General features: G+C 44.7%; 1 protein-coding gene across 8 annotated transcripts in view; it reads right to left on the minus strand.

Annotated features, from left to right (window-relative positions):
- The window catches only part of acaca (acetyl-CoA carboxylase alpha), an 82236-nt gene that overhangs the window by 36986 nt on the left and 22343 nt on the right, over positions 1 to 22907 (minus strand). For 5 of the 8 annotated variants that reach the window (XM_069184353.1, XM_015367377.2, XM_015367368.2 and 2 more), the window contains 15 exons: positions 22682 to 22806; positions 21083 to 21196; positions 19098 to 19211; positions 18650 to 18739; positions 18065 to 18183; positions 16040 to 16063; positions 13407 to 13550; positions 12517 to 12619; positions 11093 to 11200; positions 8675 to 8731; positions 8381 to 8425; positions 3890 to 3931; positions 2056 to 2271; positions 1554 to 1709; positions 1211 to 1435 (listed from right to left, as the gene is read on the minus strand). In XM_069184353.1, the coding sequence (XP_069040454.1) occupies positions 1211 to 1435; positions 1554 to 1709; positions 2056 to 2271; positions 3890 to 3931; positions 8381 to 8425; positions 8675 to 8731; positions 11093 to 11200; positions 12517 to 12619; positions 13407 to 13550; positions 16040 to 16063; positions 18065 to 18183; positions 18650 to 18739; positions 19098 to 19211; positions 21083 to 21196; positions 22682 to 22806 (1682 nt within the window). The remainder of the gene's footprint in view (positions 1 to 1210; positions 1436 to 1553; positions 1710 to 2055; positions 2272 to 3889; positions 3932 to 8380; positions 8426 to 8674; positions 8732 to 11092; positions 11201 to 12516; positions 12620 to 13406; positions 13551 to 16039; positions 16064 to 18064; positions 18184 to 18649; positions 18740 to 19097; positions 19212 to 21082; positions 21197 to 22681; positions 22807 to 22907) is intronic. The other 3 variants (XM_006640894.3, XM_015367374.2, XM_015367373.2) reach the window with 3 other exon arrangements.

The raw sequence follows: 22907 nt of genomic DNA on the forward strand, positions 1-22907 counted from the left end.
GACCTGAAAATCAAACACTTTTCCATCCGGATTTGAAGAGGTTGCACGGCATTCTGCCTCTCGTTTCATTCTGGGAGAAAGACAAAAAAGTACTTTCGACTTTAATGAATGCAGATGTGAGGTAAACAGACTAATGGACCTGTTGCCTGACAGGCACATGTAAGAAAAGGATGTGTATTGAATCCATGGTGATTGAGCCAAGCCCAGAGCGCAGACAGACTGCAAATGCTGGGCTGTTTAACACAATGGTGGGTCACCAATAAACCCAGTACAAACACTTGTCTCAACCCTATAGAGGGCAATTTCAGCCACTAACCTCTCAGCTTCATTTCTTTATAGCTGTTTCTGGAACTTAATATATACTTTACTTGCAAAGTGCTAAGTTGTACCAAGAAAGCAACAAAATAGGAATAACATCCATGTGCATCCACTTACCCTTTCCTAAGACAGATCAACAGAAAATTAAACCATAGAGTTACGCTGTAGTGTGACTGTCCTGTGTTTAATGACCAGATTATGGGACAGACCGTGCTCAGGCTAGGACTCCTGCAGCTGTCACAGCAGAGATTGGAAGGAGAGACTTCCAGGTCTTCACAAAAATCATCCTTTCAGAAGGATTTTCTTGTGAACGATTCTCTTGTAAACATCGATTCGTATTTAACATGGATAAACTGTACACACAGTTTTATTTTGACTATGTCATTAGTAAAGGAACAGGTAAAGGTTTATTCCAAGCTGAAAGGAAAAGAGATACAAACACCTGAACATATCATAGCAAGAAATGAACCTTCATCTGTTTCTTTGCAGCCAGACGCATGCTGAATCAGCACCCTACTAGACCTATGTCAATAGTATTTGCATGTATATGTATAATATATGTATAATACATTATAATGGTATAGTTGTATGAAAAAAGATGGCATATGATAAGACTCCAAAACCAAGGCAGATTTCATTTCACAGTGTGCATACGTCAAGCTTTTACACAAGCCTTCACCATGTGCTGGTGCTGGATATTTCAGTATCATTACCTTATTATAATAATGTTAAAGCACCATTATAACACCATCCTTTCCTGCTTCATCTGTGCCCTCTGAAAGACAGAGATGGGCCTCGTCTGTGAACACTAAATGCAGTTTTGTAGCTGTGAGGGAGTCTGTCCCAGAATCCTCTGTGGGAAGAGGCAGTAAAAAACGAGCGAGCGCCCCACCTTTTGGTCTTTGGGCCCCACCTGTCCCGTGCGGGAGTCGGTGACCTCCTTGTACAGGCTGATGTCCAGGTAGTAGCCCGACTCGTTGGTGAGGAAGAGCCGGATGGGGATGGCTTTGCCCGTGGGCGTCAGGCGGATGTTGATCTTCAGCTCGGCCTGCAGGACCCTCAGCTTCCACAGCCGGCTGCCGTACCGCATCACCATGGAGCGCACGGACTCCTCGATCTGCCAGCGGGAGAGAGGGGCGGAGGGGGGGGAGAGGATGCGATCAGCCTGGGGGTGCTGGCGGGGCGCGCGCGCAAGAGGAGGCTCGGGGAGAGCTCTGTCAGCCACCGGCGCCGACCTTGGAGGGGTCCATGATGACGGTGGGGACGAAGTTGAGGAAGATGTGGTTGCAGTCGGTGCGCACAGTGGTGTTGTTGAAGGCCACCTCCAGCTCGTCCATGGCCTCCAGCAGCAGCCGCTCCCCCTCGTTCTGCAGGTACTCGAACGACGCCTCCTGTACACGCGACAGCAGCGGCCAATCAGAGTGGTGGCACAGCAGAGCAGTGGCACATGGCACAGGGGCAGGGAGTACGCTCATCCAGCTCAGAGAACCTTATTCATCCTGATCGTCCATGATTGTCTGCCATGGTGCCTCACGGAAAGTTTGCAACCACCCTCTTGCCCCCCACTCCCCAAACTAATACAGTCTAAAACGACATCCCAAGTCATCTCTGGAGCCAGAAATGACAAACCAAGCATTCAGAGTTGCGTAGAAATGGGACAGACCAGCAGTCAAGCGTAACCTGGGAGAATTTACGACTAGGTCGCTGTCAGGACCGCTCGGGCAGCGACTCACTCACCTTGGTGACGAGGTCAGAGTGGCGGATGATGGCGCGGACGAAGAAGCGGTAGTCGGTGACCTCTATGCCCACCTCCACGCGGGCGGCGCCCAGGTACAGGTGCATCTTGTGGTTGGCGCAGGGGATGGCGGTCAGGGCAAAGTTCCGCATGCGATTCAGCTCCAGCTGGAAGGCCAGCGCGGGCTCCAGGTGTCTGTAGATACGGTCCTCTTCGAACTGCGGGAGAGAGGGGACCCGGTGAGGCTGGAGCCGCCGATTGACACTGCATATCCAGGTAGAATGTGAAAGTGTACTTTAATGTAAAAAAACGCGAGATAGAAGAAACACATACTGTGGGTTGTGGCTTCAGGATGTTATGGCCTGGAAAATACGTTCAGAATGAGCGCTCTACTTTTCTGTCAGGGCAGTAAGCCTCCAATTAAATGACAGCTACCTTTCTAAAGTCGGTAATCCTCTTAGTGTAGAGCCTACCCATTCCTACGTGTGGCAAAGAGCCTTGAAGTCAGCCTAGGCTATTTCTTCCTCTGCCCTTCCCCTAACCCCAGATTCAGGCACAGACACGAGGATAAGGGGAAAGTTATCATGGGAAAGCTTGAAAAAAATTTTTTTTTAATCACAAAACACTTTGCCCCGGGTCCTAGACCGTGCTATCTTGGAGCACAAAGTCAAAGAAAGCACTCAAATATTCCAGGAGGAAAACTGATACGGCTGTGTCTTTAACGGAAGGGGGAAAAAAGTCCTTTTGAAGAATAGCAGGGTTACTGAGATGGAAAATGCCCACAAGCTACCAGGCTGGGCTAAGTAAATGAAATAAAAGGCAATCACATCCTATTAATGGGAGTCATTCCTCTCCGAGGGGGAAATAATTATAAAGTTCATTACTGTAATGAGTCAGGCACTTTTAGAGGAGCAACCAGAGCTCAGGGAAGGAAAGAGCCATCATAGATCAAGACACACAGTGGCCCATGGAGCAGTGTCAGGTTCTGACTGGGAGGGCAGGGGCAATGAAGTACAATAAAGCCCCCTTCACGCTTTTACACACCCAGGAAAAACCTGGCAAACACGCCTTGCCGAGAGAAACTCCACTGTTTTCTCAACTCTCCCGTTACAGTAATTATATTTAGTAAACCTTTATCCATTCAGCACAGTCCCCGTTCCATTTATCGTGCGGCTGAGAATTGTCTGGTTAGTCAGTGAGCCCTTAAACTAATCAAAAGACACAGCAGCCACTAAATTCACACTGATATTTATTTGTTCTCCAATTAATGAAATAATTATTCTTATTACTTCCAATTGAAAAAACAGTGGCACACTAAACCTGCAACACATTTGTTTTTGCTTCCTGACACTTGCTTAGAACATCAGCATCACCCTGGAGATCTCCATGCTTTACCTGCTTGTTTCTCTTAGTGGGTTTAGAGAGAAGGACTTCAAAGATGTCTGTGTTATTTTTCCTGCATGTTGGCTCAGCTGCACATTATTTACCCTCAACCTCAGGATCCAGTGCAGGACAGTGCTTTTAAATTCTAATAGAAGAACAAAAAAGCCTTTCTGATTTTAATGAGGCCTTTTTTTTTTTACTTTGCCTTGCACTTTAAACAGCCTTTCCTTGTTCAATTTTGAAGTGCCTTGGAACAAACAGAGTCCCACATCTATACAAACAAAGAGCCTCTGGTGTTGTTTTAGTAAAATCACCCCTGTGCACAAACCCCATGTAAGAAACCAGCACGGAGAGGCTAAATCAAACTGAACGTGGGTGCAATGCAAAGCATTTTGGTAAAGTAATGACATGCGAGGAGTGTCTTGCAAACAGAGGGCTCTGTAACCCACTTACCTTGTCTCTCGCACGGAAGGTGAAAAACTTGGGAAACTCTCTCTGTTTAAAAGGCAATAAGACAAGAGAAAAAGGCAGATCATTATAAAGCAATGCCACCATTATTTTTCATGATCCCCTTCGCACGCACAACCCCAAAAATAAAACTGTAGGCAAAAATAAAGGCCCTGCCCTCCACCTAAAACAGAATCAGGATAGAGCTCACACTACACACAAAAAAACAGAATATGTGCATAGCTGTGACAATCAGAAAAAAAAAGTATTAGCAAAGCAAAACACCACCACTGAGGGCTTAGGTCTAATTAAACACTCCCCACACCACTCCCACCCCCCACCCCCCCCTCCAAAATGTGAGGAACTGGGGAAGGGGATGAAGCTGACCAAAAGAAGAGTGCAGGTGGGTTAAACAACAGCGTTATCACCATGAAGCCTGGGCTTGACAGAACTCCAGGGCTAAGCAAGGTGGTGCTTGGTTAGTACAGGGATGGGAGACCTCTAAGGAAAATCAGTTTGCTGCTGTATTCATTGCTAGCTAGCCAGCAGGGGTCTCTGGTCCAGAGGAAAGAGGATCTCCAATAGCCTAATAATCACTTTTTATTAATAAAGCGCATTTCCAAACACAAGGATGTTGGACAGAAAGATGGAAAAGAGGAAAAAAATACAATGAAAAGTTAAAGGAAAAAAATGAAACAAGAACATACAGGATAAACTGTAAGACAATCAAACATAGGCACTTGAAACAAAAAGGTAAGCTCTAAGTTTAAATTGAAAAAAAAAAGTCAAATAATTTGTCTCTTGCAGTGGCACTGTACTCTACTTCACATGACATATTAAACTGTGGTCCTGACTATTTGGCCAGTGAATTTCCCTTGGCACTGCTGTTAACCCTGATGTCCAGACCATAACTCATTTTAGCCTGCAGCACACCCAATACCTACACTTCCCCCATTTAACTGGTGAACCAATTTCTCATTTTTCCATCTGAGCTGCTGTGGAGTGGGGCTTCTGCACGTAACAGAAATGGAAAAGTGCCACACACATGCAAATAATTATTATTACCATTGTTATTAATTGTTATTAAAATCAAGCATGCACTGTGATTAAAAGTTTGGCAGGAAATGTTAATGGATGGGTTAGCGGAGAACGCCACCCCTTGTCCCTCCCTCGCAGCCCTTAATTTCAGTTCAATTTAAAAGCAAATAGCAAATATTTGCGGAGCTAGACCTTCCACGCAGGGGCACGGGGGCCCTGCTGGGTTATAATCTGATCACCGTTATGGAAACAATCAGAATAATTCCCTTAAATGAGCCTGACGTGGCACCCCGCGAACCAGGAGATTTGGAAGAAACCGTGGTGAGAGCTATCCTAATAATACCGTTTAACGACCCAGCGCCGGCAGAAAATTGGGTGACTGCCGTCGCAGACTCCTTTGCTACAGCCTCGCTGTGCGGCAATTAGCAAGACTGTAAATAAAAAGGAAACCCAGGGAGGGCGCCAGGTAAAAAGCTCTGGAGTGTCGCACTCGGAATGCTTCCAAAAAAAATGAAGAACCGTTTTGGTGAAAACCAGCTCAGCACAGTATTTTGAACAGGTATATCTCAGCACGGCCCATCAATTCCATCGGGCGGCAACGTTTTTTAATTCAATAAACCGACTCGGCGTATTCACATCCACGCGCCGTTGGCAGAAGTTCTAAATTGTTCAGTTTCAGCGAAACTGCGTATTTTTTGGGAAAATAAAATATTGGTCTGCTGTACATCAGTATGTCCTTAACATTCACAGATGTTGATATAATTGTAAGAGGACTCAGATTTACTTAATGTTGCACTGATTTTCCAATGGCAGTTTTAAAGTAAATTATAATGAATTAGTTTATTATTAGATAAAAGCAGTTCAATAAATGGATTCCACCAATTGAAACCTCTCCTGTTCCTTATATGTGAAGAAGCCTGGAAGTACTGGAACTCGGGATGGAAAAGGAGAACTGCAGGCGTTCAGCATCACGACATGAAAGGCTTCCAGGAAAGATAAATAACCGAATGGGCTGATTGCCCTGGCTCCGAACTACACGCGAGGTAAGTGCGACTGTGCTGGAGCACGCCAGAATTGGAGCGAGCCTTAGGCATCTTGCTTTGCGAAGCAGACACTGTTATTTGCCTGCACTATAGCATCAGTGCACTGTAATTTTCATTACTGCGAAGAAAGAAGAGGCTTTGTACCAGTGCCAAGCCAGAGCACCCAACTCTCAGCAATTTGTATTTGCAATTCGTCCCATTCCAAACACGCCACACGACACCCATGCACAACAATCAGTCCCCTCCTTGAATGGTGGGAGAAAAGAGTTGAGGTGGAGTGCGTCAATAATCCACTTCCTCAATGCAGTCAAGTCAGCGGGAGAGGGGATTTTTAAAATGAAAGAAAAACATACAGAAGAGCAAAAGGACAGTTTAATAGGATTTAATTTGGGGGTGGGGGTGGGGGGGGGTGATGAGGAAACCGAGCGCCTCTTTTATCAGAGGCACCTTATAATTAGGAGGGACACAATGACGGCAGTGATTATCTCCAAGGGCTGTGAAACAAATCTGTCTCATTGTAATCAAGGCCCGCTCTTGTCTAATCAAATGAGGGCAAAAGGCAGTAATCCCAGAATTAGGGCAGAAAATGAGGAATGTCTGACATGTATCCAGATTCCTGAAGGGAAATAAAGCGGGAGCTGATGAGCAACGCCCTGTCCGCCCTCTCCGAACAAAAGCACACGAGGATTTCTACGGCAGATACACGGATTCACAGAGAGGGTGTGTTGGCACAAGAGCCACCACAAGAACAAAGAGGTTACAAAGAGAGGAGGCCATTCAGCATCTCGAGCTCATTGGGTTGCTGATAGTTCACTGATCTGAGGATCTAATGCAGATGTTTTTTTTCTGAGGAAGCCCACTGGGTTGACTTTGCCAATGTCCTTGAGGATTTTGGATTGAATTCTGTGCTATTATCTTCTGTTCAAAACTAAAAAGATTAGAATATCAAAGTAACATGCTCCTATAAGCTTGGAACTGTGGGCTCTTCTCTGGAATGATTTGAGAGCAGAACTATCTTTTCAGTAGCACTGTAAACAAAATGGTGAACAAATGCCCACCAGGTGCTTGTCCAATCTTGAATATTGTCAAGATATATACCTGGGATTTTTGTATATATGGACTGAACTTCAAGGTTAGGATGATAGGTAGAGTTAGGATTAATGTTGCTGTTAGATTTAAAACCAAAATATTTGAGTATGCTTAGATAAGGGATCTCCAGCTCTGGTCCGGCAAGTTTTATAGGCAGCCTTTAAATCATCAATTTCGAAGGCCTGGAACAATTTAACTGTGATCAACTAAGCAGGTGGTGTGCTCAATTAAGAAATTTAGAGATCATCTGGAATCTTTCAGCCATCAGGTATCAGTGTTCTCTTTATTGAAACATAACCAACTGCTCAAACAAGTGATGCAGATCTTGAAATATCAGTTGAGTTAGGGTGACCTATAAACATAACTGGAGTGGGGCTCTCCCGGAACAGGGCTGCAGTCCGCCGCCAGCGATAAACTGGGCACAACAAGTGGTGCCAACAGCAAAACCCACAAGCAGTACTGTGCCAGCGCTCACATCTCTGTAGCTGTGGAGTGTCTGCTGCCACAGCCCAGGGAGTCACACCAAGAAAATGGTGCCCAGCTGTCAATATGTTATAGCTTGGCCTGGCATTAGAACAATAAAACTGAAAAGTGAAAGGTGATGGGCAGATGAAACACCGCTCTTACACAGCCATTCAGTGGACCCTGAGCTTATGTGTCGAGGCGGGGGAGGTGGGGTTGGGGAATGTCAGACCCTATCCTAAAACAGTACTCTTCATTTGCACCCTCACCTTTTTGGATAAAGTGTTATCCAAAATGACCTGATAACTTTTGATTCAAATAAATTAACAGTGCTTAAGCATATTACAAATTCTGCTGCATTTTGTAGACTGTGACTTGGTTTAGATTGGTTGCCTTTAATGAGATCCAGCCCACCCCCAACACAGGCCTCCAGTGATCAATGCCCTTAAAAGTTATTTCCATCGTACTACATTCACAGCACAGCGACAGTATTTAAAGGATGGGGCAAACTGCTGAATGGATTAAAATTACACACCTGAAGAGGGCTCCACAGCCAAAACGTCTCTTTTCTTTTCAGCAGGTTTTTTCCTTTATCTGTTCCTTTGCAGCCTATGCATACTGACGCAGTAACTACTCGAAATTATTTCAACATGTTGTTTTCAATCAAGGGGGCAAAAAATAGAAGAGCAACTTTAAAGTGTGATGGTTTGTCTGAATAAGGCCATTGGAGACCCGAGGGAAGCAAGGGAGAGGAGGAACATGTGTGAGAGATCAGTGAGTAAAACGCACTATAGGCAAGGGACTTTTATAGTTGAACTGTGCAGACACTGGCACCATGAGGCAGCTGCCCTCTTGTTATACTCACATGGAATCTCTGATCCACCTCGCAGTTCACCTGTTTCCTGAAATCCTTTCAGCACAGAAGAGACGGAGGAGAAAGACAGGAGACAGAGCACATCTAGCTATGAGTAGCGAAATTACTGCAAATTACAGAACAAAATCAAGCAAAATTTGAACATTTAAATATTGTTTTACTTTAAAATTACAGTTCAGATCAATAATTCAGTGGTAATCCGCACAAGGATAACAAGCAAAAAATGTGTTGTTTATTCTGATTTTGAATGCATTTGAAGGCCTAGGGCATGCATGTCATAGTCACCTTCTGAGCCACCAGGAATGTCAGCCTACGGATTCCATGTTCAAACAGCAGCGATTTCTGGAGAAAAAGAAAGACATTAATTAACACACCATTCACAGATGGGGAGATGGCACAACTGACTGGACAGAGCAGCCCCATGGTACTTGTGCTTCACAACATGCACTGTTGATGCTCGAGGAATCAGACTTTAGCGCCCCCCTCTGATGGTGGAAATATCCCAACTTGAAACAAACTGTTTACCTTATACACCAGTCCTGCAAATACATACAATCATACTGCATGATATAAAAAAAATATGTTTCACTTTATCTACATTTTTCATAGGAAAAAAACCCTTGCTCCCAAGGGAAGTTAAATCAATCGGTTGCGCTTTCAAAAAGCTTGCTTTTCCGCCATGCATTTTTTCTGTACTGTTACTACAGCAAGTCAAAAGATACAGTAAAGCTGTTGCGTCCAGCAGATTGGAGGCCAGGACAGGTGCTGCTCATTCGAGTTGCACCCTGAGCCAGCCGTGATCGGACAGGGGCGTACAGGTGTGAGCCAGACACTTCGCCCTCACCCCCCTCATGCCAACAGACAGACACACATTCAAACACAAAGCAGCAGGCTCTCTCAGCTCTCCCACGACAGCAGCTCCCGCCTCAGCTGAGACGAATCAGATTACAAGTGTCAGATAATGATGGGCGACTCCGTGCTGCTCTCATTGTGTTATCAACAGCAGGGAAATCAAGCAGCGTGGTTCGGGTTATTATGGTCAGATTAGGTCATCAGTTACCTGGAGCAACTCTATTTACTCAAACTGCTTCAGACTTGTTGGGGGAATTGTTGGGAGTGATATGATCCTAATTTTGCAAAGAACACACTGGGCTAAAAGGCCATTTGGCCTTGTCTGTGTCTCAGCACAGTATTCATCTTTGTTGCTGTGCCTCTATGTACTGTACTCTTACTCTGTGCTGGGAATTTAGCCTACTGAGTAGCTTTCCAGTTATTATGTTTTGTTTTTTTTTGCAGGTTTTATTTTTTCTTTGGATGCTTTTAACTCTTTTTATTTTGATTTAAAAAGAAGAAAGACAAATAGGATTACGACCCCCGAGGTCTGAATTTGAAGTAAATATATATTTTTGCATTTAGATTAATAGCCAGGGTGCAACCTGCTGTAGACAACGAAATAGTGCATCTTTAAAGAAAACCACTATTCATAAAGTGTGTCTGAATTAGCCAAATGCACAAGGTTATATTAAAAATAAAGGATTCTGGTTCCACTATTTCTTACAAACAAATTCAGGAGTCAAAAATGAACCATGAGTAACAGGTTCCACAGAAGGAGAGAAGATCACAGTGTTTCAATAATACAAGATGAAGGCACCTTTTCACTGCTGAAGGAGATTAAAAGGAAGGAACATGTAAACCATTTTAAAACCCCACTACTCTGATAAAAAATGACATGCACGTTGGACAGAAATAAATGCAAGCATATCTAGAGAGTAAATACAGACTCCGGCAAATGTGGTCTCTTCAGCATGTTATGGGCTGGGAAATGACTTCAGTCTGATTGCTCCGCTTTTCTATGGGGCGGTAAGCCTGCAATTAAGTGACGGCTACCTTTCTGAAATCAGTAATCCTCTTAGTGTGGAGCCTACCATATTCCTGTGCAAAGCAGACAGTTTCCGAGCTGCATCCGAGAGAAATCATCGCTCTCCCTGCCTCCTTGTCCTCATACCAGACCTACGCTGAGCAGCTATTCGAACTGAGCTGAGGTGTTGACCGTGGGTGATTGAAGGGAGCTCATGCATCGATTTTCCTTTTAGTTGTCAGGCCACTCCAATGGAGCAATCAGGCAATATTTATTCTCAATTAAAAACAGATTTCTGTAATTTGAATGGGACCAACAACAAAAAAAAAACTAAAAACATGAAAAGATATGAATAATTCCCTTGCAATCCTTGCAACTAGAACAATTTCCCTTCATTTTACCTGCAAAATGGTGATTAATCACTAATGGTGACTAAGCAGTGATTCTTCTGTTTTAAACCCCCCACACATCTGCAGTTATTTTATCCTCCCAACACAGAATCACCAGTTGTCTGCCTCCCGCTACAATGACTCAGGAGGGGCTGACTACAATGCACACCTTTTCACCTAAACATGCATGTTCCGCCACCGCCCACTGTTGGCAAAAGGAGCCCCTGCAGTGCCAGCAACCGAGTCCGAATCGCGTGGGGGCATGAGGTGGCCGTGCAAGTTCGCAGTTGCCCAGCATGCCACAGCAATGGCCACTGTGAGGCAGGCTGCCTCTGGCTCCCTGCGACCACCTCAAGGCGCACCTGGGGATCAAGCAATCATTCACCTGCTTCTCCGGCAAACCACGCCTCTCTCGTGCCGCTTGAACGGACCCAGCAGCAGGAGAGCAGTGCTCACCTTGGACTGAGTGAAATCTCTGAACATGGCGGCCAGCCCGTCGTCGTCGATGTCGCCGTCGGTCTTGATGGCCACATTCAGGATGTGAATGGGCTCGTCCCGCACGCTCTGCAATTTCAAACAAACGAGGGATAATGCCAGTGTTCCGATATTACCGCTGTAACAAGCCAGTAGGGAAATGCATTTAAATGAAGCCAAATGGCAGGGTGCGGGCTGGAAAGTCGGGCAGGATGGGGGGAGAGACCCTCAGCGCCCTCCTGCCAAGCCCCCCAGTCCCACAGTTTCACTCATCACTTACTCATCCACCTGCTATCACCATGTTTGTTCTGTAATCTACTTCTTTGTTTCAAACACATTTGTTAGGAGCAACTTAATGCAGGAATGCATTTACATTCTTTTTACTTTCCATCAAGTGAAATTTCTGCAAGAGGTCCAGTTTCCAGCCTGCACAGATGCAAGCATCCTGCGATCAACTGGTATGCATTAGAAAAATGTTAACTGTCCTCGGTCTTCTAAGCCTACTTTGGCTCTTAAACACTATATTATTCACTTTAAAAAGCAAAAGTAAAAATACGTACAGTTCTTTTAGTACTAAGATGCTGTATATATCAGAAGCACAAGAATTTATACTTCTAGAGTATTATGAATACTCAATACATACACAACACAATACAATTCAGTTTGGTTGAAAAGTACCAAACAAATCCATTGGTCTTAATTCCAGGCTGCTGTGGAAATACACTGGTGCAATATTAAGTGAAAACAGATTGATGTCAATATTTGCACATGGGGTAATAAAACATTGGTGTTAAAATGAGATCATGTGAACAGCTCTTGATATAGGTATTTGTAAGACAAACATGCTGTTCACCTGGGGATCTGGCTCCAAGAATACTCTGCTGAATGTAGTGGAATTTTGTTAAATGTGTTACAAAAAGATGGGACATTATGAAGGGATTTGCTTTTCTTCACAGCAGCCTTTACACATTGTACCCTGATTTTACCAGATCTCAATACCTTAACACCACTGTGCCTTATTAGTACTGGAATGGGAGTCCACTGATAAACATCAGGATGCTGCTATAAATGGCACTTTGGAAGCAGTAAGTGATGCTCTCCCTTCTAGATCACAATTTGTAATCCAATGACCAACTGTAGGATGATGATCTGGGATCTAGGCAGTGCTATTGTTAAGACGAAATCATTAAAGATCTCATGGCCAGAGTCCTGGACTAATTTCAATATGGGTTTACACAATCTGGCATAGCTGCCCCTTAGCTCAGATGGTATAGAAATGTGTCACTTCTTCCACCTGATCTTCTGTGCAGGCAGTGCTAGGTGGAATAGGTCCCCTCTTATGTCTTAGGTGTTAAGCACTTTTTTTCTATGAAAGGTGTTACAGGTGGTTACATGTGTCACCTCACCTTACTGTCCTCCTCTCCATACAGAGCAGGGTGACCCCCCTCGGGGAAAGTGGGGCTGGGAGGCGGGGAGTCAGAGAAGCAGCTCATTACATCATTAATGTTCCTGAATGAGACAGAACAGCACAGCATGGACAACACGTTTAACACATTTAAATCCAAGAAGACCACAGGACGGCTTTCAAAATGAAATTATGATATTAAACAGTGTCTGCATACCACTCTTAAACATTGCTTTGTTGTTTTTTTTATCTGGTGATTTTCTTTTTCCACGGGGTGGGCAGCTCTCAAAATGCCACAGGAGCTTCAGCTCCCCAGACATGCTGTCAAAGCAGATACTCTGGTTTCTTTCGAGAAGCAACAGGAGGGGATGCTCAGGTCTACCAGCAACCAAATGAGCTAAACCTGATTGAATTGTCTCCTCCCGTCTGTTAATAATCTTTCCCTCTGTTCTTATGCAATACATATTAAAGCTTGAGCCAAGCAAAGGATATCTACAAATATTCATATGGCTTTGAAACCAGTTGATGTTAAGGGTGTTCTTTGTTCTTCCATTCTTTAAGTCTAGATTGAGAACTTGTCTTTTGGAATGCAGTTTTGAGTAACAATTCCATCTCTGCAGCTGTAGGCATTACTCTGTAGTTATCAGCTCTAGCCCAGAGTGTCTTCCGATGGCATTGCATCGTATAGTGTGGAAGATGGCAGAAGGCTCAGGCACGACGAAGATTTCTGCCTGAACCACATTCCCCAGAAGGCTCTGGGGAATGAACTGCTCTTGTACAAGTGGAAGTTGTTCTTACACCAGCTTGTAGAGGCTGCCCTCCTTGGCTGAAAGAGTGAAATGTGCTTTAGCACAGAAAAGGAGCTAGGTCTGCCCGGGCAGTATGGCTCACCTCATGAAGTCCTGGAAGGAGCGGAAAGAGACCATGGCACCCATGCGCTGGCAAGGAGGAGTGAAGGAAGTGTCCAGCAGCACATCGCTCACGCTGGCCACGTGGAGCATGCCGTAGTGGTTGAGATTGGAAGAGAAGGACATTCTGGGGTCGCAACACGGAGAGCTTGTTAGAGCCTTGCAGATCGAGCCACAGACAGTACTAACCACCCCCATCTCTGCCAGCCTACCCCAACACCCTCTCACCCTGCCCTGCTGGAGTTACAGGAGTCTCCCCAGAGGGGCAATTGCTCCGAGACTCCCCCTGAGCTACAAGTCACATCCAATAACAACAGTTTCCAATTGAAAGAGAAGCCACTCCGGTCCTTTCTATACCTTTACACAACAAGCAACGTCTCAACTGAAGACATGACTGTAGATGTATTTGACAGGTTTTTGTTATTAAGCCACAATTTGTTTTCTTCCACTGTCTCCTGCATTGTCAGCTGGGAGAGACCTCCCGTCATTGCCCTTCTCAAAGGTGAACAACCCCACAGGACTTCTGTATGTTTCAGGACACAAATTCCACTTAATCAGAAATGATTGGTTCACTGTTGTTGCTGTTTTTTTTTTAATACACTAAGCTTTGCATCCCTGTAACTCCTTTATCACCTCAGAATCTCTTTAGACACACATATCACTTCTATATCAAAGTATTTTCTGTCTGCCTTAACGAATAACTATTCATTAGTAGCTACCCCCATGTGTACAGGCACTTTGGTAGCTGGAAGGTCTCCAGTTCTCCTTGACCCCAGACATGTCTCTAGAGAGAGGTTTGCAATGTAGTGACAGTACAAAGGCTGCAGGAGACGCTCTGTTCACACAAAATGAGCACAGATGAACTACCCTAACCTGCCTGCTGCTGGAGGAGGCAATGCCCTGCCCCTCTGGGCGTGGCAGTTGTGTCGCAGCAAAGCTGCTCACATGCTGCGGCATGCTTGTAGATGCATTTCAACAGAAATCCCCGCTGCAACACAATTTGAGCTGCAATTGGTGGTGCCCAAGGAGACAGCGTCACAGGGATTAAAATAACAAATGAGTGAGACCCAGGGGACTTCCAAGAGCACCTTCGCTCCTCAGCGCTGTCGGACTCACTGCTGAATCCCCCACACCTTCAAAGGCATCATGACTGGTGGCAGCTCTCACACTGCTTAAGCCAGCAGCTCGTATCCACTGACTCACTCCAACAGAGCTACTGACTACAGAGCTCAACACTAGGCCTGATACAGGAGCTCATGATGCAGCCGTCTAAAGAGGGACACATGCGAATACGAACATTCTGTAAATACGTTAATCTAATAGATTTATTGATAGTAACCTTTCATAAAAGAGCTTAAAATGTTGCTGCAGTATTTTGTCACTGGAAAACTATAGCAAATGAAAACATACAGAGAGGCAAATACACACACATCTCATCAGAGCATTGAACCAGTGTGCTGTTGGAAGCCATGCTATTGCTATGAGCAGTTACAATAGTACAGTGCGAGATCACTGTTCACTAGGCTGTAGTTCCATTAGGGACTGCTATGTTTTAGACTAAAGGAAACCCTGATCAGCAGCACAGTCAAATCCGGCACTGAAGACTCTCAGGGCTCAGGCTAGGGAGTCTCTGAACACCCGGGGGGAGCGGTCCTATACTGTGCCACTGCTGCAAAATGACAGGCAGTGCTTGAGGAGGCTCTAGACAAGACACCACAGCCTAGCCCAGCCCTGTTTCCAGTTTCCTGGTGCCTATCATCTTGCTAACCTCCTTTCTACTGATGTGAGATGGTGGTTCAGGTTTTTTCGCTGAGGGCACTTCATAACAAATTAATTAGAGGCCTCTTGCCTCTGAAAAAAACACATATTCTGCGTACTGTGTAGATTGGGGTACGTACACTCAACAACATTATAAACAATAACATTAATTATTATTATTTATTAAAGAAATGGTCAACTACAGAACCACGCGTGGCCTCAGGATAGATAGCTCTGAGCACAAATGCTTGTGTCTTGTTTTATGAGATTTGGCAACCTATTGGACACTGGGGGAGATGCAAAGGCTATTTATTTCATTTGAGATATGGGAAGCAAAAAAAAACTAATAGAATAAAAGAATAGCCCACTGATACCAAGCATTCATTGTAATGTAGCAAGAAATCAATAACATCAACAAAACTCAAAGTTAACAGCGAGAGCCACAGTCTGCTTATCTGTTTCTGAAAGGCATCTTCCATGCAGGTTTGACTATGTTGCTGAATTAATATTGAATCTTGGCAATTATCTATGGTAAACGCAGTGGAAAGTTACCTATAAAAAGTAACCTGTGACATTTACAAGCTACAGAAACCATGTAAGGGATTACATTTTTTAAATTTTTGAATATCATGTTAAAAAGTCATCATTACAGAGATCTATGAAGTACACACAGCTATCACTACTGTAAAATAATAATACATTACATCTTGAAGCAATTTGCTAAAAAATCTTATTTGTTTTAAAAAAGTATTCCTCATACAAGTAACATGTAGCTTGAATGGATTACTTTTTAGAGGTAATGTCCCCCCCACTGCCTATGGCCCTACTAAATTGCAGTAGAAAGAATTTGTACTATACCTGTTGAGAGTGGGGATGTTCCCTCTGTAATCAAACAACATTAATTACTGTTTGGTTAGTGGCAGGCAACTGTTTTGTAGCTGGATACAGTTAGGCTCTGAAGAGGTGTGTGGCCAACCTACCTGTGATGGTCAGCTCTACCTTTACTCAGAGAATATATACTGCACATGCATTCTATCTTCCTGTCGGCAATTGTATACAGTACCGTTTATGTTGGCAATCAACCTTATACATCTGGTACAACCCACTTTTTAGGATATTTTTGATGTTTTGTTTTAGGCTGTTTTTTTGCTCTGTTTCTGAAAAAAAGAGGATGAGTAAAACCAATTTGCCTTGGTTAAATTTGCCAGTTTGCCAGTTACTGGATTAGATTTGATTGCATATTGAGAAGTATTGGGAACACATCAAATGAGTACTGGAACCAGTATCATCTGCTGCGTTTTTAATGCCAGTCAGTATATGATTGCAGCAGAGCTCACAGCTTTTAATGGAATGAAAAAAAAATCATTCCAAGTTCGAGGACATTCTTAGCAGGAGAATTAAAAAAAAAGCTAATGGTATAAACCCGCTGTTCTCCAACTACTTAGTAATTGTAGTTCTACAATTTATCAATGAATCACATGATTGCAAAATGCAGATAGACTGATAATGAAGTGAATACAACTGCCTTAGGCTTCCACATGTTTAACCATTGTCCACTGTAATGTATGCTGTGGTCTACTGTCCATCACATGGCTCACTCTGCCGAAGTGAAGAAGCTCCGTCATGCACTATGTGGCTGGCCACACACTCTTCTTCAATGACAGATCCTTCATCACATGCAATCACAGTAACACTCTGGCTCTGTTTAACATCATATTCCTGCACTGCTCTTTCTTTTCTCAGTGTTTTCTTTGGAAGCTGGGTTTTTTTTTCCAGACAGGGTGCCATTCAGCCGAGATTTGAATAGATTAAGCCAGGTGCATGCAAATGCATGCTTTAGTTGACAGGCCATTGCTTTTTCTGCCTGCAAGCCGGGGCTTGAATGTTTAAAAAACACTGATGCGAGAAAACAAATGCACCAACAAATAAACAGAAACAACATCAAAGCAGAGTCAGACTGCGCAGGGACAACAGTGGACAGCGAGTGAGAAATGAAAGAACACAATGCAAAATATAAACAAACATGGGGCACATACTTGGATCCAAGGTAAGAAAAGAGATTATATAAATACAACAGCAATTATAATGAGGCTATTTTGAATAGGTATTGACCAATGAGACAGATCCTTCACTAGTCTATTATATTTCTCAGTGTCGGGCTGTGATGTGCTGGGATTGCTGCTAGCATGCTGAAGTTGGTCATTAGCTAACACATTTCTCTTGGGAACCCGGCTGATTGCTGGTGCAGTGCATCAGTGCTAGTCTTTTTCAATACTTATGCTCTAGTAGCCTGTATATTTCTAAGAGAGAAGTTTAAAAGCTGCGACTGTCAGTGCAGTAGATAAAGGTGTGTTGTAAGGAGATGGTGAAAGGGCAAGAGAAAGTGGGGGTGGGGTGGGAATATAAGGTGAAAAAAGAACACAGGAAAACAGAAAGACGGGAAGTGGTCAACAGGGCTGAAGTCAGTTCAGAAAGCCAGCATTCTTGTTGCATAGCTGTGCCATGATGCAGCACAATGCTTCTAAAGTGCTCTGCTGTCACACTGCGTTCGCAGGACTTTGTTTTGGGGTAAAGAAAAATAACCAAATATTGCAAATCAAAACCCCACCAAAAACCCAAATACTCTTCCAGAGCATTCAGAGTTTTGCATGAAACTGAAAACAATCAATGCAAAATTTAAAATAAACGTACTACCTTACTGCAACGCAAAACATTTTCTGAATTCTGACCCTCAAGTCAAGGGCTCATAGACACTGGCTTTCTTCATGCACAGTGGGCACTACCGTGGCCAGAGAGGTGGCAATGCCTTTAGCTGTGTTTCTCCAACTGAGCCCCCCCCATGCCACTCTAGCAGAACCTAGTGGGACCGGGCAGACTGGGTACCTGTTGGGGTGGGAGGTGGGCAGCATGAACTGGAACTCCACGATGCAGGTGCTGTCTTTCAGCTGCCTGTGCTGGACACTGTTTAGCTCGTAGGCGATGTAAGCCCTGCGTACATATACCTGGAGAGCAGGAAACAGATGCACCTCAATCACCAACTGCACAGAAAGTCACACACTGGTTATAAAGGCGATGCAATTTTAGCCAAAGAGATCCCAGACACAACCCTATTCTAGAACACCATGGCCAAAGGTTAGATATATTACCAATGAGAGGTCATCTGACATCTTGGAGAGTAAGGGCCATGCCTTCAACCTCAGCCTGCTTTTGCTGGATTTTATTATGTCCAGTTATTACAAATACCCCAAATGCAAAGACAAATTTTATCTAGTTTTTTTTATATATGTTGTAGGCATATTTGCTTTAATGTGCTGGATCCCAGAGGGACACATGAAGAAGTTCTGGGATCAACTGGGTTCAATCAGCATGCAAAGACCTCCAGGGAAAACGGGATGTCCAGATTAACTGCCTCTGCTGAATGCAAGACTCCCCTTTTGGAATGACACAGTGTAAAACACCATCTCTCACCTCGAGTGCGGCCATCCTGACAACCTGGTTGCTGTGGTAGAAGAAGTTTGGAAGCACATCGAAGATGGATGTCTCAGATAAGATCAGCTTCTGCATGGGAAAGAATAAACACCAAAGAAACACTGGGTGAACACTGAGCTTCAGTCTCTGCTTTATTATAATGCATCATGTTAAAATCTTTAAATTTTGTTATACTTTCAAGGCCTTTACTTCTGTTTTTTTTAACACAATAATGCTCATGAGCACTGTGCTGTGTCTAGGATGCTGGTGTGTTCTGTGTTGCAATGCTGCTCTGAGCATTTACACAGGCTATTGCAATGTGTTGTATCACAGAGTGGCAGGGCAGCACCTGATTTTTTACAACCCTGTGCGTCAATGTGGGATGTGACAGCTCACCACATTGTGTGTGTTTGCTGGAGCAAAGCGCACTGCATGTCTGGGGCATTACCTGTAGGTTTTCGATGCAAAACTGGTGGCCATACATGTCGATGGCGGACAGGAAGATGGACTCCACCTGGTTGTGCCGCAGCTCGTAAGAGGGCAGGTGAGAGGCAATCAGCACCTGGAGGGACAGAGCAGGTGTGAGAAGTGGGTGACATTAGCTCATGGCAACATGCTATAGGTACATATTGTACATGCACCAGTTATTTCTTTTTCATAAATTTGTATCTCTAGATACGTTAAACAAATCACTGTGGCAATATGGTAGTTTCATATTCTAATTAAGTAAATACCTTTAAAGTGATCCAGGAGAAGCATTTTAAAAGGATAAAGCTTAATGTTTAAAGAGGAACAAACTCTTAACATACTGCAATCAATCTGCTTTGAGGTGGGATCACTGGAGCGTACCTACTGCTGCTTGCCTTAAGAGGTTTGGCCGCTGACTACCGCAGTGTAGCGTGACCCATGTGTACACCTGCATCACGTCATTTGTGCTGTGTGGACTCTGGCCTCCCATCCGTTTACAAATCTAGGCTCTGAACCCAGAAGGCCCTGGGAGACTGTGCTTCATGCGCTCTAGAGCCCAGTCCAGATCTTGTAAATCAACTGGCCCTTTTAGAGTAAATCCTATATTTTAACACTCTCACTTTTAATTCTGTTGAAGTTGTTGTATTAAAATGTGTATTCATGTATGTTTGTATGTTTAATATATCTGCTTTTTTTTTAAAGCACCTTGATATGAGGTCACGAAAGTTGCTATATGAACTAAAGATGACTGCAGTTGTTGTTCTATTTAAAATACACAGGACGCCCTCATTCGGTCTGACTTTGTAAAGGCGCGAGAGGGCAGTATAACACAATCCAACAAGGGCTTTATAAAACTAAATTAAAATGTATACTCGAGAAAGCCACATGTGTTAGTCTGTCACTGGCTGAGGACTGAACCGCAGGCAAACTCTAGAGAGTCACTGTTCAGAAAAAAAAGATGAAAGAGAAGTAGCAAGAGGGGGACATGAAGAAGAAAGCAGAACGAAGAAGATGTAGAAGTAGTTTTATTCCAAAGACACTCCATTTAATTACCAAATGGACCAGAGTCACATTGTAGTCAAACTTTCATTTCACGTCAGGTTTCATTAAACACAGAGCAGTTAGTTAGAAATTAATGCATTACAACATCAATTAACTGCAATTAACACTACCCACTAAGCATCTGCGTGTGTTCTTTACAGTTTATCGCTGGGTAAATGAATTATCGCGCATTGTGAAGCATGATCATCTACGCTGGCACTGCCTGCCCCTCTGTTCATGTGTCTGCCTACTGACAGAAGAATGGAGACATCACTAATGCACAGCAGAATGGATTTGTATGCTTTTAAACCTTTTTTCACAAAAGTAATGCATTTTTTTTTTTTAAAGGCTCCAGAAAATATCTTCCCTTTCGTGTCGCGTGCGCACAGCTGGCTTCTCCTCACGGGCCTGCGTGGTGGCGCACACACCACCATCCTGTGCGCCTCCATGTGTTAATTGTAATGAATTCTTTTGATGGAGCGGCAGGGGGGCGGCGACAGATGAAAGGAACAGCTGTAAACAAAATATGGTACCCTGTGCTCCCCCACCCCCACCTGCCGGCAGACGCCAGTGCGGGTCAGTGAACGGCTTCAAAGGACCCGGTGAGCCGGGGTCCTCCAACAGGATGGCTGAGCCTTAGGTCTATCATTAGCTTTGCTGGTGACTGCGCAGTCTACCGTGGGTTAAATAACATCAGGACTTCAGTTCTGACCATTTACTACCTCCACGCAGACACGTGTGGAGGGGGGGCTTTCTTGTTTTATTCATCGCATTAATACTCCACGAAGGAGATTCCTGGAGAGCCCGTAGACAGCGGAGCTGGGGGTGGGGGGTGTTTCCACTCCTGGCCACTGGGGAACAGGGAGGCTGGCAGGTGAGGTGGGGGTGGGGGTGGTGGGGTAAGCACTGGGCAACCTGACTCACCTGCCGGGCACGAAGCGCCACCTTGGCGTTGGTGGTCTTACTGAGCTGGGTCAGCTCCGTCAGGATGGACATCAGCTCGTCCGTCAGTGTCGGGTCTCGGCCGCACAGCTGGTCCTGGGGAGAGGGGGAGCAGGAGCCGGGCGGGTGCGAGACAGGGGGGGAGATGCAGAGATGAGACAGAAAGATGAGAGTGTGGGCAAAGCCAGAAGGAAGGGGGGGGGGGGAAGTTGCCAGATGTTATTAACTTTCTTCCCCTGTACATAGCCAATCACACTTGTTAATGATAATGAGTATTTGTTTCATGGTTTTCCAGGTTTTATTTCTTCTCCATCTTTAGAAATTCAGCTTGTATTTATCCAGGTTTGTCCTGAACATCAGGGAGCACCCTAACTACAACCCACAGCAAAGCTCATAGCAATTTCTCACCTTTAAGCCTTTAAGAACCACCTTTTAACCTTTCACTCCTATTACTATTCAGCCTGATTCTAACAATAGGATTTTAAAAGACCCCATGAGACAATGATGTGTTGCTCCTGGACAGAATATAAAGTGCGTCTTCATCCACGCCACTCCTGGTGATTTCTAATGGTACCCAAGCACCATCAGATAATACCAGACCAAAAACTACAGAGACAAAAGGCGCCGAAGCAACGTGAAAAATAGAATTGTTGAGTATTAGGAGTCCAGAAAATGCCTTGGCAGTGGTTTAGGGAGATTGGGGTGGGGGGGGTGGGGGGGGGGCTGTGACCGCTGAAAGCAAAACCCTCACCTGCCTGGGGGGGAGGGGGGGGAGGGGGGGTAATTCTGCTCAGAAAAGGCCTCACACCTCCACGACAAGCCCCCCATGTAATTACACACTTGAGTGGCTGGACTGTGAAGGAAATTGAAGGGCTGAGCAGGAGAGCAGCTGCCACTCTCCCTCCCCATCACCGGGGCCTGATTGCTGCCGAAAAACCAGTCGGCCCGGGCCGCGCGGCTCCCTCACAAGCCTCCTAGGAAATACAGCTTTGTGTCGCAGTAATGAGATTCGCACACACCGACCCTTACTTACAATCGCAGGCTGGGAGAAGCGAAAGAGAAGGGAAAAAGAGAGCAGTACACAGCTCAATATCACTTCCCAATTATGATTTCTCAAAATAACCCAGAGTTACCGTGTGATGAGGAAGGAAGGGGTCTGCAGTTCAGCTCCATGACAAATCAGCAGCTGGTCTGGGGCCTGGATAGTGCCCCGGTTGCGTTTAATGTCTTTTTTTTATTTAGTAGATATTTGCATCTTTACTGGGCATGCACGAGTTGGGATCAGCGGTAGCGTGAGTCGTCTGCAGTGGAACTCGTAAAGCCTTACTCCAGGCTGAGGTTCACCTGAAGAAGGCTCTGCAGCTGAGATGTGTTTCTCCTTTCTATTTTTCAGTGCGGGATTAACCTTTACTTGTTCCTGTTTTCTGGCGACATGCTATAATGCTCCCTCTTCTAAATTACAATGGACGGAAAGCGAAAAACAGACTGATCTGAGAGCAGGTTCATGGTACTGAGAGGAGCTTGGTGTGGGTGGTGCAGGGTAGGGGAGAGAGACCACCCTGAAGGCAGGCCAGCACTCACAATCAGCATGGTGACCAGCAGGTTCTTCTTGGTAACTTGGGCGTGGGAGAAGATGTAGTTGAGGACGTTGGCCATATCGCCCTTGTTCTCCTCGCGCAGCATGAAAACGCACTTGTCATAATGTCCTGGAGACACACACAATTAAACACGTCAGCAGGAGCTCTAGCTAACACATCCAGGTGACACATGCAACACACAGAGAATGACAAATACAGACACACAAATT

Source organism: Lepisosteus oculatus, chromosome 26 (assembly GCF_040954835.1).
Source record: "Lepisosteus oculatus isolate fLepOcu1 chromosome 26, fLepOcu1.hap2, whole genome shotgun sequence".
NCBI lineage: Eukaryota > Metazoa > Chordata > Actinopteri > Semionotiformes > Lepisosteidae > Lepisosteus > Lepisosteus oculatus.